General features: G+C 51.0%; 1 protein-coding gene across 2 annotated transcripts in view; it reads left to right on the top strand.

The window, feature by feature from the left end:
• GRK6 (G protein-coupled receptor kinase 6) overlaps window positions 1-13,385 on the top strand; it is a 627,649-nt gene that overhangs the window by 200,560 nt on the left and 413,704 nt on the right. For both annotated transcript variants that reach the window (XM_086931798.1, XM_086931797.1), the window contains exon 9: window positions 7,081-7,271. In XM_086931798.1, the coding sequence (XP_086787924.1) occupies window positions 7,081-7,271 (191 nt within the window). The remainder of the gene's footprint in view (window positions 1-7,080; window positions 7,272-13,385) is intronic.

Here is a 13,385-nt window from a genome sequence, read left to right as displayed (position 1 = left end):
ATCTCGTCGAGGGGCTCGTCGACGAAGGAAAAAATCCGCCAATTCTGGAATCTCTTATAAGGTGGTAGAGAGGGCTACTCAACGTTTTAAGATCTCAATGACCTCTCAAGAACATGCCTGCTTCTTGTACGACTTCAAAGAACCTCTCATGAAGGCAGTAAGGTCAATACTGATTATCAATTACCTATAGTCAGAAGGGGTAAGGGTCATGCAGTACCCCTCCTCTGTATCACTAGTGATCCCTCAGTTGGATAAGAAGTATATGTAGGAAGGTGGATACCTGACTATGGTTGCCCCCAACTTTTTGCCTGGTGTTTTGCTGGTTTTCCGACTTAGTTGACCTGGGGCCCTGCCAATCAGGACCCCAGGCCTACTGCTCTCTCTCTAAAATGGATTCCATGTACCTTAGGTACATTTCCAATTGGTACTGGGCCACCTTATCAGACCCTGTAACTCAGTGCATAGGTGTACCCAGGGCCTACCAGGGGCTGAAGCATGTATTATGCCACCCCTGGATGGCCATCTAAATCTGACACAACTGGCTGCACAACAGCTGGGGCAAGGTGGTGTAATCACCCTTTGCTTTAGATATAGTATACCTATATCTAACCCTAAAAATGGACACACAGATTCCTATCAGTCACTCCTATGGCAGGCCTTCACAATCCTGAAGGCAGAGTGCTTGGAATCGTGTGAGATGGTGCTCTGGCATGAGCTGAGCCCGTTTGCAGCTTGCGGAACCAAGTCCTAATAGCTGTTCCATGATAACGCATACCATATACTCTTAAGTGCATTATAATCCTCGCGGTTAAATGCTATCTCTGGTATCGCTTTATCAAAACATGTCCAGTAAGGTGTCATACGAATTGGAATACTAACCCCTCGCCAATTCTGGCGACGGGGTTAGCATTCCACCCTTCTAGAGGGACACGACATGTATGTAACTGTGAACCCCGGTTAAAGTTAACTCAAGCCTCAGCATCACAAAATGGATGCTGCCACCACAGACACAAGTCTGACCCCCTGCAGCTGGGAGTCCTTCCAGCGAGGGGAGCTTGGACAAAGGGTTTCCTGTCAGGGGCGGTGCTAGCACCATCCCAGACAGGGTTTTGTGTATCCTGGGTAGGCAGGGCTTTACAGGAAGGTGACTGCAAGTGGCACCCCGGTGCTCACTACGCATCTGCCGGCTAGAACCAGTTCCAGGGGCACACCAGCCCCTGGCCTGGGGAAAGTCCGGCATAGGAGAGGGGTGTAACCACCCCCCTTCCTGGTCCCACCCCTAGGGCAGGACCTAGTCGCGTACCCACCCCTTTCTTTAGGATAAAGGCAGGAGCGGGGACCCTTCCAAATTAGATCATCTTTGAATCAAGAAACTACTTTCTACGAAAGGAACTCTCGACTCTTCTCAAGATTTCTCCCTTGTGGCTAAGGAGTAGTCACCCTGCATCCGCAGGCACCATCTAAGAACTCTGCGGTTTGCTGCACGTCCTTCCTTCGGAATCCGACTGACCAGCTCGACGACACCCGGCTTCCCTGGCACCTCTGACCTCTACCTACCTCTACAGCTAAGCTGAGAACCGTAGGTGCGACGAGACCTCGAGGGACCGGCCATCATCAGAACTGCACGACTTCTATCCAGCACGACCGCCGAGGGATCCTCTGGTGAGTGCTTTGGGGTCCGAGAAGCCCCGACCCTGAGCAGCTCCAGCACCGAAGACCAGCCCCCCCAGCATCCACGAGATCTGCGTGGGGCCCTTCTGCTTTTTGGCTGCTCACCGCGTTGTCTGGCTACTAGCCCGCTGGCTTGTGGCCTTCCCGACGACTACCAACGACGACAACACTGCTGGTCTGGTTGCTCCAGACTGGCCCTTGCTCTCTTCCAAAAGAGGAGCACCCCGGGCCCTCCTGGTCCACTCCAGACGCCATTTTAGGTCCACCACGTGGGCTTGAATTTGCCAAGACTTGTTGCCCCAATCCTGGGTCTAGCGACGTCGACAGCATCAACCATCGTGGGACAGCTCGCACCTCCATCCTGGTCGCCAACAACGCCTCCTGGTCCGTGAGACTGCAGAGCCCAGCGTTGCCCACTCACCTAGTCGAGGTGACTACCATCCGGTGCCATCCTGGTGCCCATCTGATCACTGGCTAGTGATTAAGAACTTGGTCCCCTCTGCTTTCAGGTGTCATCCATCTTCGATCCAGGCTTGGATCCATCGAACAATCTTCACTGGTCGCCTGCCAGCAACTTTTCTTCAGGCTCCTGGTTCGTCAACGAGGATTCCCGACGTCTTTTCAGACCTATGCAGCCGCAGCCCCTGGGCTAGGTAACTTCGGCATTTCGGTGCCCCAGCATAGCCTCACTATCCAAGGGTCCAGATCCACTTTCGTTTTCAACCTGCCTTATCGGGTTCGCCCGAGAACACTAACTTTGCTTTTACTAGCCTCCATAGACTTTGTCCCGCATCCTGCGTGAGAGTGCACACTCTGCACCCGAGTCCCCTAGGCCTCCTACTAGTAATCTGAAGGTTCAGTAACGTAGTCCTAGCGATTCCAAAGCCTATTTGTCCAGTACTTACCTGCTAGTAATTTTGCATTCCACTTCCATAGTATATGGTTTTTCGTGCCCCTCGGGCATTTGTGTAAATTGTGCAACTTAAAGTATTTTCGTTAGAGTTTTGTTGTGTGCTTAGTACCCTGTCCTCATAAAGAGTACAGGGCTGTTGTGATCTAAATAAATACACTGTTTATTTTCATAACACTTGTGTGGTGTCCTTTCACTTGGTGTTCAAGGGGTATATGTGATGGTATAACAGCTGGCTTAACACGCCCTCTAGAGTTTAGCCCGAAGACTGCTCTTGTCCATGCTATTAGGATAGCTGGTCTATCGGTTGACTTACAACCAATCACCATAAGGGTTGTTTGGACTGATACATAGTGATCACTAGAATAGTGAGCACTGAATATCAGGCCAACTTCTCACAGTATAGGGTGCCAAATACAGCACCGGCGTGTTTAACAGGAACATCCTAAGCCGGACTCCGTAGTGACATAGGCGTCCCAGAAGAACTCCGGGAATCCTTCGGCCCCGTTGTCGCCTCCTCCTGACAAGGCGGGAATAAGAGTGGCCAACATTATGAACAGGTTTTCCTCAGTGAACGCTCTAGCGCTCTTGGGACGCTATCATGGACAATTGTGGGCACACATGCCCCATACCTGTCTGAATTGCCAGATTCATCCAAAGAGGAAGTAAGGTGGAATCTGCTAGATGGTGAAGCATCGGCGTCAGAAACTATAGGCTGCGCGATGAATATCGCTATGACAGGGTTCCGCCAGTTGGCTGGAGCAGCAGTCTTGCGGATCCAAGGAGGGCTCTTTCCGTCCTGAGGTGCAAACAAAGCTTTTTGGACAGGCCATATGATAGCCAGTTACTATTTGGCACAAAAAAGTTAACAAAGCAGACAATGCGAGAGCTTTGGGCACTCTTCAGTATAGGAACCAGTCCTTTAGTAGAAATGGAGGAAGAAGACGGTCTTCCTACAGAGGAAATTATCAATACAAGTCTTCCTGCTCTTCAGGCCAGAGTAAACCGCAATGCCTTCAGCGCCAACAATAGCAAAACAAGCAATCCTCTTTTGGGAAGTTGTCCTTTCAAGGAAAGGACAGCGGAGATATCAAAATAAACGGGTGCTTCTGCGAGAGATCTGGATTATGCTGTAGAAAGGAGCTATAGCGAGAGTACCTCCTCCTCATAAGGGAAAAGGGTTTTATTCCCGCTTCTTTTTGATCCAGAAAAAAGATAAGAGGTGGAGACCAATCTTGGACTTCAGGGCCATCAACAAATTCCTAAAGAAGCAGTCGTTTCGCATGGTAATCCAGGAGGTCTTGCAAACAGGACGCTTACTTCCTGATCCCAATTCACAGGAATCGCTAAAAGTACTTACGATTTGCAGTAGCGGGCAGACACTTGCAGTTTTGCGTTCTGCCTTTCGGGCTCAAGTCTGCGCCGCACATATTCACGAAATACCGTTCCCCGTGGCGGCATATCTCAGACACCAAGTCTTTCAGTATCTGAATGACTGGCTGGTCAAGGCTTCATCCTTAGAAGACGTGTCCAGGTCTTCCAACGCCTGTTTAAAGCTTTCGATTGCTTGGATCTCACCATCTATCAGGAAAAATCGGTCCTAAAACCTTCTCACCACATCAGTTTCCTAGGTGCAACCCTGGACACGCGGTCAGCAAAAGCTTTCCCATCCAGAGAGTGATCGTGTATCCTCCTGATTCCTCACTGTCAACTACGAATGAGACCTCTACAGGAGGCGCTCTCGAAGCAGTGGGTCCAATGCACAGGGTCATCCGACGACCACATAAAAAAAGTGAATCCTCACGTGGTCGGAGTCCTGCAATGGGGGATATCATCTCAAAACCTGTCTCAAGGCTTGTCATTCCTACTTCCGGCTGTTCCTCATGTCGTCACAAAAGGCGTCTCTTTGGAAGGCTCTGGAGTTTTTCTGCAAGAGCTACAGATACGCGGAAGGTGGTCTCCTATGGAGAAGAAACAACATATCAATCTCCTTGAACTGCGGGCGGTCTTCCTGGCCCTTCAAGCTTGCCTGCCAAGAATAAAACGGACAATTGGCTCACCAATGCGTCGAGCAGGCAGAAAACATCGTCACACGAGTGGGAGCTAGACCAACAAATCATTGGCCACATCTTCTCCAGATAAAGCACGCCGCAAATCGATCTATTTGCGACGAGAATGAACGCCAAACGCCCACACTTCGTAAATTGGCAACCCCAGTCAGGGTCTCTAGCCCCTTAAGTGCTGCCTCGGTGCATTGGCCGACGGCAGCACTACCTCCCCAGTGCTGCGCACGACCATTGGACGTCCATTCAGCACTAGTTCCAATGGACAGCGCAGCACTGGGGAGGAATGTTTAATAGCATCTATGAGGCTAGGGAATGCATCTCCCATCGCATGGCGCAACGTCTTTGCGTAGGCCTTTCCGCCATTCCCGATGCTTCCCAGGGTCCTCAAGAAAATTTTGGTGGAGCCTTGTATTCTAAATTTAATAGCCCCAACTTGGCCGAGGCAACATTGGTTCACAGAGCTCCACCGTCTATCCCTGGAGCCGCCGGTCCACCTGCGGCAGTATCTATCTCTGCTTACAATGAACAATAATCAAGTTCAACATCTGGATCTGAAGTCTCTCAGGTTAGCCGCCTGGCCCCTGAGTTCAGAGTTCCACAATCTGAATATTCCACAAGACTGTAGACATTCTTGCCAGAGCAAGGGCGGATAGCACCTAAACATATTCCCTGAAATGGAAGCGCTTTTGTGTTTGGGGTGCAGATCACGGAATTCGGCTTTTCTCCACATCACCGGAGCAAATATTACCTTATCTATTACATCTGGCACAGTCGGACCTAGCCCACTCCTCCATTAAAGAACACTTAGCAGCAATATCTCGTTATAAAAGAATTTCAACGAGTCCATCGCTCTGGTCAAGCGGGTTGATTAAGCAAGTTCTAAAATGATTATATAGATCTTTCCCGCCAGTAAGGATGTTGCCACCTCCCGGCATCTCAATGTGGTTCTTAACCAGCTCATGAAACATCCGTTTGAACCAGTACACAGAGCTGACCTAAAGTATGTCTCGTGGAAAATCAGCACTCCTCCTGGCGCTCAAATCCGCAAGGAGGGTCAGTGAGCTACAGGCGGTTTTGTATCCAGGATCCTTTTCTACAGTTTAATAGCGACCGAGTAATTCTGAGATCCAATCCTAGGTTTATCTCAAAAGTTCCGTCGAACTTCCACCTAAATGAACCTGTGGTTATGCGTTCCTTTTTTCCGAACCCAAGCACGGCAGCTGAGAGATCGCTGTTTTTTTCCTTGGATCTCAAGCGATGTTTACAGTTTTACATTGACAAAACGAAAACATTCAGGAAATCTAATCAGCTATTCGTAGCTTACAGCAGACCTAGGAATGGTCTACTGCTTGCCAAGCAGAGCATCTCCCGATGGATTTCTGCAGCCATTGCTTTCTGTCATGACCAAGTTGGACAGCCATTGCATTCCAAAGTGAGAGCGCTCTCCATGAGAGCTATGACCACTTCTATGGTTCTCTTTGCAGGGGTGCCAGTCATTGACATTTACAGGGCGACAACATGGAAGTCGCCACATACCTTTACTAGGCACTACTGCCTGGATACGGAGCTGATGAATGATGCAGAAGTGGGACTAACCGTGTTACGCCATCTATTTCAGTAAGGTGAGCCTTCCTCCGTCCCTCCATCCTACCCTGGTATGCACATTTCTTTTGTAATATTTATTGTGGATACCTAATGATGGTTCATGCTTGCATGATGTCTTATCTAAGGACTTGTATATGCTGTTCCATCAGAAATGTGCACTCTGCATTGCTTGCTACTCTGATTCAGGCATGTGAATCTATGAAAGACACCCATAATACTGGATAAGAAATGAGTTACTTACCTATAACTGCAGTTATCCAGTATTGGTGTCTTTCATAGATTCACATGCAACCCTCCCGCCTCCCCTGGACGGACTCGCCTATCTCTCTATCAGGGCTATCCCTACTTAGCTTGGTGCGTACCAAAATCTGAGAGACTGAGGCTCCTGACAGGAAGGTGCTAGAGGGAGGTGTTAGCTGATTGGCTCTCTTCTAGAGTTTGGTCCTTTTTACAAAAGGACAAAGATAGGCTACTAAGGTGAGGCCCTTAGGCCTACTTTTCTCTATATATGTCTATAGGACATTACTTTTCTATGTACCGGAGACTCCCGTCTCGACGACGGGGAATGATTCAGGCATGTGAATCTATGAAAGACACCAATACTGGATAACTGCAGTTACAGGTAAGTAACTCATTTCTTACAAATGCTTTTGTTCTTCTCTAAGGTTTTCTGTGGTGTGTATTACCATTCTAGATGCACAGTATAACCCCCCCCCCCCTCAGTGAACTCCTGAGGCGATAATGTTTTCAGTGGTTTTCTTTGGTGGATTATACAGCTTCTACTTCAGTTGTGTATTAACTCAATTCCTACCTATTCCCTTTTTACAGGTGAGTTTGGCTTATGCATATGAGACTAAAGACGCTATCTGCTTGGTGCTCACCCTCATGAATGGAGGTGATCTCAAGTTCCACATCTACCACATGGGTGAGGCTGGATTTGAGGAAAAGAGGGCTGTATTCTACGCTGCTGAAATCTGCTGTGGCCTGCAAGATCTGCACCAGGAGAGGATAGTGTACAGGTAAATATTGTCGCCCAGCATGACCTAAAATGAAGTGCATGTCATGTACTCATCCCACGAAAGTAGAATAGATGATCCTGAAAATGTAGTCCTACCAACTCAAAGGTAATGTTCAAAGGTAATGAAGTCCTGAAAGTCCTATGAGACCGGAGTAGCTCGCACAGGTAATACTGGACTGTCCAAGCTACTAGAACTACCATATTGCTTACAGGTAATGCTCTGCTCACACACTCGAAGACTGAAGTCTAGCTCGTAGTTGATAACTGTTCCTCTAGTCCAAACAAATGAAAGACTAATACGGATGTCCAGCTTTCTCAAGGAGACAGTCCTTGATTTAGTCTGCACTGCACAAGTGGAAATAAGTAATATTGTAGGGTAATTTGTAGTAGTTGCAGAGTTGTGTGATGGGAGTTTGCAGTAAGTCTTAATATGTGTAGTAGAGACTATGCAGGTGAATGGATGTCCCACAGAGCCCATTTGAGCTTTTAAGTTGCAAGGGCCCATCTAAATGTATTTTCCTATTGCATGCCATGGTGCGGCAATCCTCCTTAACCTGACATGTTTGGACCTTGATAGTTATGGTGCTCAATTCCTACATTTGGCATGTAACCCAATGTGATTTTTAGTCAACATCGCTATAAGGGCAGGGTATTTAGTCTCATGCTTAGAATGAGGAAAGAGAAAGAACAAGTCTCAATACGGAAAGTGATGTTGACTAAAAGCCAGGACAACCGGTGTTGCACATGTCATGGGACTACGTAGTAATCTATGCTGAAGTGCCTAAATGCACTGCCAGATATTCATTGTCTGGGCAAATCCCTTGGTTTGCTTGTAAAGTAGATGATGCTACATTAGCTGCATCATGAACATTAATAACACACAGTGTTGTGCTCGAAACATCTTGATTTCTCTTGGATGCCTTTTAACGTTTAAATGCAGAACCCCTTATTGGTCCTCTGTTTCGGAATTGCTGCTTCTAACTGCTGATCCTGAAATATCCTTAGGTCGCATATATGATGTGCTTGTATTTTGATATCTCCCGAAGATGACGTTACAAACCAGTGTATCGGGTTGATAAGCCATTGACCTCTTCACAGACAAACTAAGGGATTTCTCCAGATATGAAATATCCGAGTCTGTTTTAAAACTTGCAAATACAGTTTTTCCTTTTTTTTTTTTTTACAGTACTTTCTTGTTTAGTTGTTTCTTTGTATCTATACACTTTCCACGATCACTTTTTTCAGTGAGAGATAACTTGAGCGCTTAATACTACTTGAGATACTGTAGAATTCTAAAAACAGTTTTCTAGATTTTTTGCGGCATATTGTGTCTGCGGTCTATTGTTAAATCAACCAGTCTGCATGAAGCACTTGAAGTACTTCATTTCACCACACGGGTGTGCTGTGCCATCAACCGGAAGCAAATTGGCCACTACTATCTTGTGCATCAGCTTGATCCTTTTAATGTACCTATGCAGGATATCATTTTCTACCTTTTACTTTTACAAAAGGCAGGATTGGTATATATCTCTTTACACCTCTACCTGGCAGCAGTAGCTGCATACATACAGAACAGCGAATGTTCTTCCCTTTTTAGAATTCCAGTAATAACGTTTTTAAGGAGGGTCTTCAAAGGGTCATACACCCTAGATTGACACCAGCACCTGCCTGGAATTTGAATGCAGTTCTCACTAGATTTATCGGACCACATTTTTAAACTCTCATTTGGCAGGTTTTCAGTTCCCTTCTTAAAAAGTAGCCTTCTTGGGAGCAATCACGTCTTTAAGACGTGTTGCATATTTTCAGGCACTCACTATCCAGGAGCCCTTTATTCATGTGCATAAGGACAGAGTGGTCCTTTGTAATAATTCAAAGTTTTTACCCACAGGGTTCAAGCCCTGTGCTGACTGTAACTGCCTGATGTCCGTTACCGACCCCCACCGTCGGTACCTGTATTGCCTTGGGGCCAACCACGACGACAAGTTGTGCCCCGACTGCCTGGCCTTGACGTCGAAGGCTAGGCGGGAGTGGTACCGTAAGCGCCACGAGCTCCGGCCGTCGGCCCGCGCCGTTCACTGTCCGGGTCGAGGAGGAGGTCAAAGGACCGGTCGCGGGGCCACAGTCATCGCAGCTCGGCGAGTCAACACCATTCGTTGGGCTCCAAGTCCTCAGGTAAGAGGCACAAGAAGTCATAGAGACGACATCGCTCTTCTGACCCCCAAACGCTCGCTCGATGCGGCCGGAGGTTCGGGTGACACCACCCAAGCGGCTCGGCCAGAGCTGCAGGCGCCGTTGCCAGCTCCATACCCGCCGGTCCCTGGGCTGAACGCAATGCCGGAGGAGATCGATGCCTTCCTCATGGCCATGAGGTCGCTCTCTCCTGTCGGGTCCCGCTGTGACGTCTTCGGGCCCTGTGGCCCCGACTGGGAACCCAAGAGGGCCTGGTGCTTCGGCCCCAGCGCCGTGTTGTGCTTCGGCCCCGGTGCCGACTTCAGTCCCGAAGCCACAGGGCCCCACCGGGTCCGAATCCGGGTCGCCGCTGGTCGACCTTACGACCCCTTCACCGGCACCGACCCCCAGGGTGTCGCCCCAGACGCCGTCCCCGGATGACGTCCCCATTCCCTCCCTCGGTGCGGATCCGGCGTCGCTCGACGCCGCATTCGACGCAGAGAGAAGAGTAAATCTTCTATGATCCGGCACTATCCTTTGCACCTGACTATCAGGAGATGGGAGACGAGGAGGATTGGGAGGGGTCTAAGGACCCTCTGGCACGAGAGTGCCAGTCATATCAGGACTGGGCAGTGAATCTGGGGGAGGCCAGTGGTTTGGACACTTTGCCCGACACTGGCGTTGTCTCCCCTCCTACCGTGGCTACGGAGGAGGGAGCTGCGTACAGCTTGGTGCTGACTAGGGCGGCCAAGGCCTTGGCTCTTGAGCTCCCTGTTGCGGCCGTGAGGACTAACCTGCTCACCGAGGACCTTAAACCGCAGGCAAGCTCTTCGGAGCCTCTCCTGCCGTTTAATGAGGCCCTTACTGACGTTCTGTTGGGCACTTGGTCCAGGCCCGCTGCAGGTCCCCCTGTAGATCGGAACGTGGCCAGGCGCCACCGCCTGGCCCCGGGCGACCCTATCTTCCTGTCCACCCAGCCCACACCGAGAGCATGGTTATCCAGGCCTCTAACTCCCAGACCGCATTCCCAACTACTCCACCTGATCGGGAATCCAGAAGGTATGAGCAGTTCAGTAAGAAGCTGTTCTCCTCACTTAGTTTGGGATTGCGGTCGGTCAACACGCTTGCCTTTTGGGCCGTTATACCCACTCTCTGTGGGACACGGTCGCGGACGTGCTGCCAGAATACCCGGAGGAGGCCCTGGTCAAACTCGCTCAAGCCCTTAAGGAAGGGCGGGATGCAGCACGGTACTCTATCCGATGTGGGCTGGATACCACAGACTCGCTGGGCAGGGTGATTTCCACGACGGTGGCGGTTCGCTGCCACGCTTGGCTGAGGTCCGCCAACTTTTCGGCTGATGTTCAGAATTCCCTCATGACATGCCGATTGATGGCCATCGCCTCTTTGGCGACAAGGCAGACAGTGCGCTTGAGCGTTTCAAGGACTCTAGGGCTACTGCCAAGTCCTTGGGCCTGTCGGGCCAACCCCAGCAAACTTCTGCCTATTGCTCCTTTCGTGGCCAAGGAAGGGGCGCCTCCTCACGTCCTACCGTCCACAGGCCGCAGATTAACATCCAGCGGAGCGGCGGACCTGGTACCCGCCGTGGCGGTGCCAGGGGACAGCGGCGAGGCCAGCCCACATCTTCCCCCGCAGCATCCGCCTAAAAGCCTTCCTAGTCCGAGCTTTCAGGCCCATTTGACGCCAGTAGGGGGCAGGGTTCGCCATCACCTCCTCCACTGGCGCACCATCACATCGGACAGGTGGGTGCTGCAAATCGTCCGAAGGGGCTACTCCCTCCCCTTCGAGGCGACCCCTCCAGCCATGCCACCGCAGTACCACCGTGTGTCGGGGATCACTTGCAACTTCTGCAAGAGAAAGTTACAGCCCTCTTGGCCAAGGGGGCCATCGAGCGCGTTCCTGGGCCAGAAGAAGGGTGTGGTTGTTACTCCCACTACTTTCTGGTTCCCGAGAAGGGCAAAGGGGGCCTACGTCCTATCTTGGACTCGCGGAACGTCAACGGCTTCCTCCGAAAGGAGAAGTTCAAAATGCTGACTTTGGCTCAGGTCTTAGCTGCCCTAGACCCAGAAGACTGGATGGTAGCGTTGGACTTGCAGAACGCATATTTTCACATCCCCGTCCTGCCGGCCCACCGGCGTTACCTGCGGTTCACGGTAGGCCGCGAGCACTTTCAGTTTACCGTGCTCCCCTTCGGCCTTACCAGCGCCCCTTGAGTGTTCACGAAGGTGATGGCGGTGGTCGCAGCTCATCTGCGCAGATCAGGGGTTTTAGTCTTCCCCTATCTAGACGACTGGTTGTTGAAGGCGGGCTCGCCCCAGACAGTCGTCAGCCACCTTCAGACTACGGCCGACCTCCTGCATCTGCTGGGGTTCTCCATCAATGTGCCGAAGTCACACCTGTGTCCCTCTCAGAAGCTCCTCTTCATCAGAGAGGTTCTGGATCCAGCGCAGTTTCGGGTCTATCCTCCCGAACAGCGGGTTCGGGATATTCAGGCTCTGATTCCGATCTTTCAGCCTTTATCCCGAGTCTGGGTCAGGTTGACACTGCGGCTCCTGGGGCTGATGGCCTCCTGCATCCTTCTGGTGCATCACGCCAGATGGCGGATGCGGGCACTGCAGTGGGACCTGAAGTTTCAGTGGGCCCAGCATCAGGGCAACCTGTCCGACCACGTCCTGATCTCGGAGGCACTGGGAGACAGTTGCAGTGGTGGCTCACGGACCGCGATTGGGTCAGCGGCAGATCTCTCTTCCTACCCCAACCGGAGCACGTGGAAGTGACAGATGCGTCCCTCCTGGGCTGGGGGGGGCCACATGGGAGAGGCGGAGATCAGAGGCCTCTGGTCTCCGGCGGAGTCCCGGCTCCATATCAACCTTCTGGAGCTGCGGGCGAATCGGCTTGCAGTGAAGGCATTCCTTACCTCTGTCCGGGGAAGTGTAGTGCAGGTGTTCAGACAACACCACCGTCATGTGGTACTGCAACAAACAGGGCGGGTGGTATCGTGGACCCTTTGCCAGGAGGCTCTGCGCCTCTGGCAGTGGCTTGAAAACCAGGGCGTCACTCTGGTGGTTCAACGCCTGGCAGGTTCCCTGAACACCAGGGGGGACGAACTCAGCCGCCGGTGCATGATGGATCACGAATGGCGTCTGAACTCGGACGTGGCGCAAGGTCTCTTTCAGCAGTGGGGAGAGCCTTGGTTAGATCTATTCGCCACCGAACAGAACGCGCAATGTCATCAGTTCTGCGCGTTGAAATTTCAAAGGCGGCACTCGCTCGGAGACTCTTTTCGTTGCGAGTGGAGATGCGGTCTGTTGTACGCCTTTCCGCCTATACCACTTCTGCCCAGAGTGCTGAAGAAGATCAGGCGCGACCGGGCCCAAGTCATCCTTGTGGCTCTGGACTGGGCACGAAGATACTGGTATACCGAGCTACTCGGCATGTCAGTCGATCCCCCGATTCATCTGCCTCTTCAGGAGGACCTCTGTTGCAGCAGCAGGGGACGGTCCTCCACCCGAACCTGTCAAGCCTCCACCTACATGCGTGGAGATTGAGCGGCGACAGTTGAGGCCATTTGATTTGCCTCCTGAAGTCTGTGATGTGATTCTGGCAGCCAGGCGTCCCTCCACAAATCTTTATACGCCTGCAGGTGGAACAAATTTGTGGCATGGTGCAGACCAAAGGCTATGGATCCCCTTTCTGCATCCCTTTCAGAGGTTCTCCTCTTTCTTCTTTCTCTTGCCCAGCAGGGCTCTGCGCTGGGCACTATCAAAGGCTACCTCTCTGCCATATCAGCTTTCTTAAGGCTTCCTGATCAGCCTTCTCTTTTCAAGTCCCCTGTTGTACATAGATTCTTGAAGGGCATCACTCACATGTTTCCTCTTGTTTTTTTCGTGATGCCTCAGTGGGACTTGAACCTTGTTCTGACTTATTT

This window comes from Lissotriton vulgaris, chromosome 7 (assembly GCF_964263255.1).
Source record: "Lissotriton vulgaris chromosome 7, aLisVul1.2, whole genome shotgun sequence".
Taxonomy (NCBI): domain Eukaryota; kingdom Metazoa; phylum Chordata; class Amphibia; order Caudata; family Salamandridae; genus Lissotriton; species Lissotriton vulgaris.
Note: the sequence above shows the minus strand (reverse complement) of the source record. Positions and strands in the feature narration are given on the sequence as shown.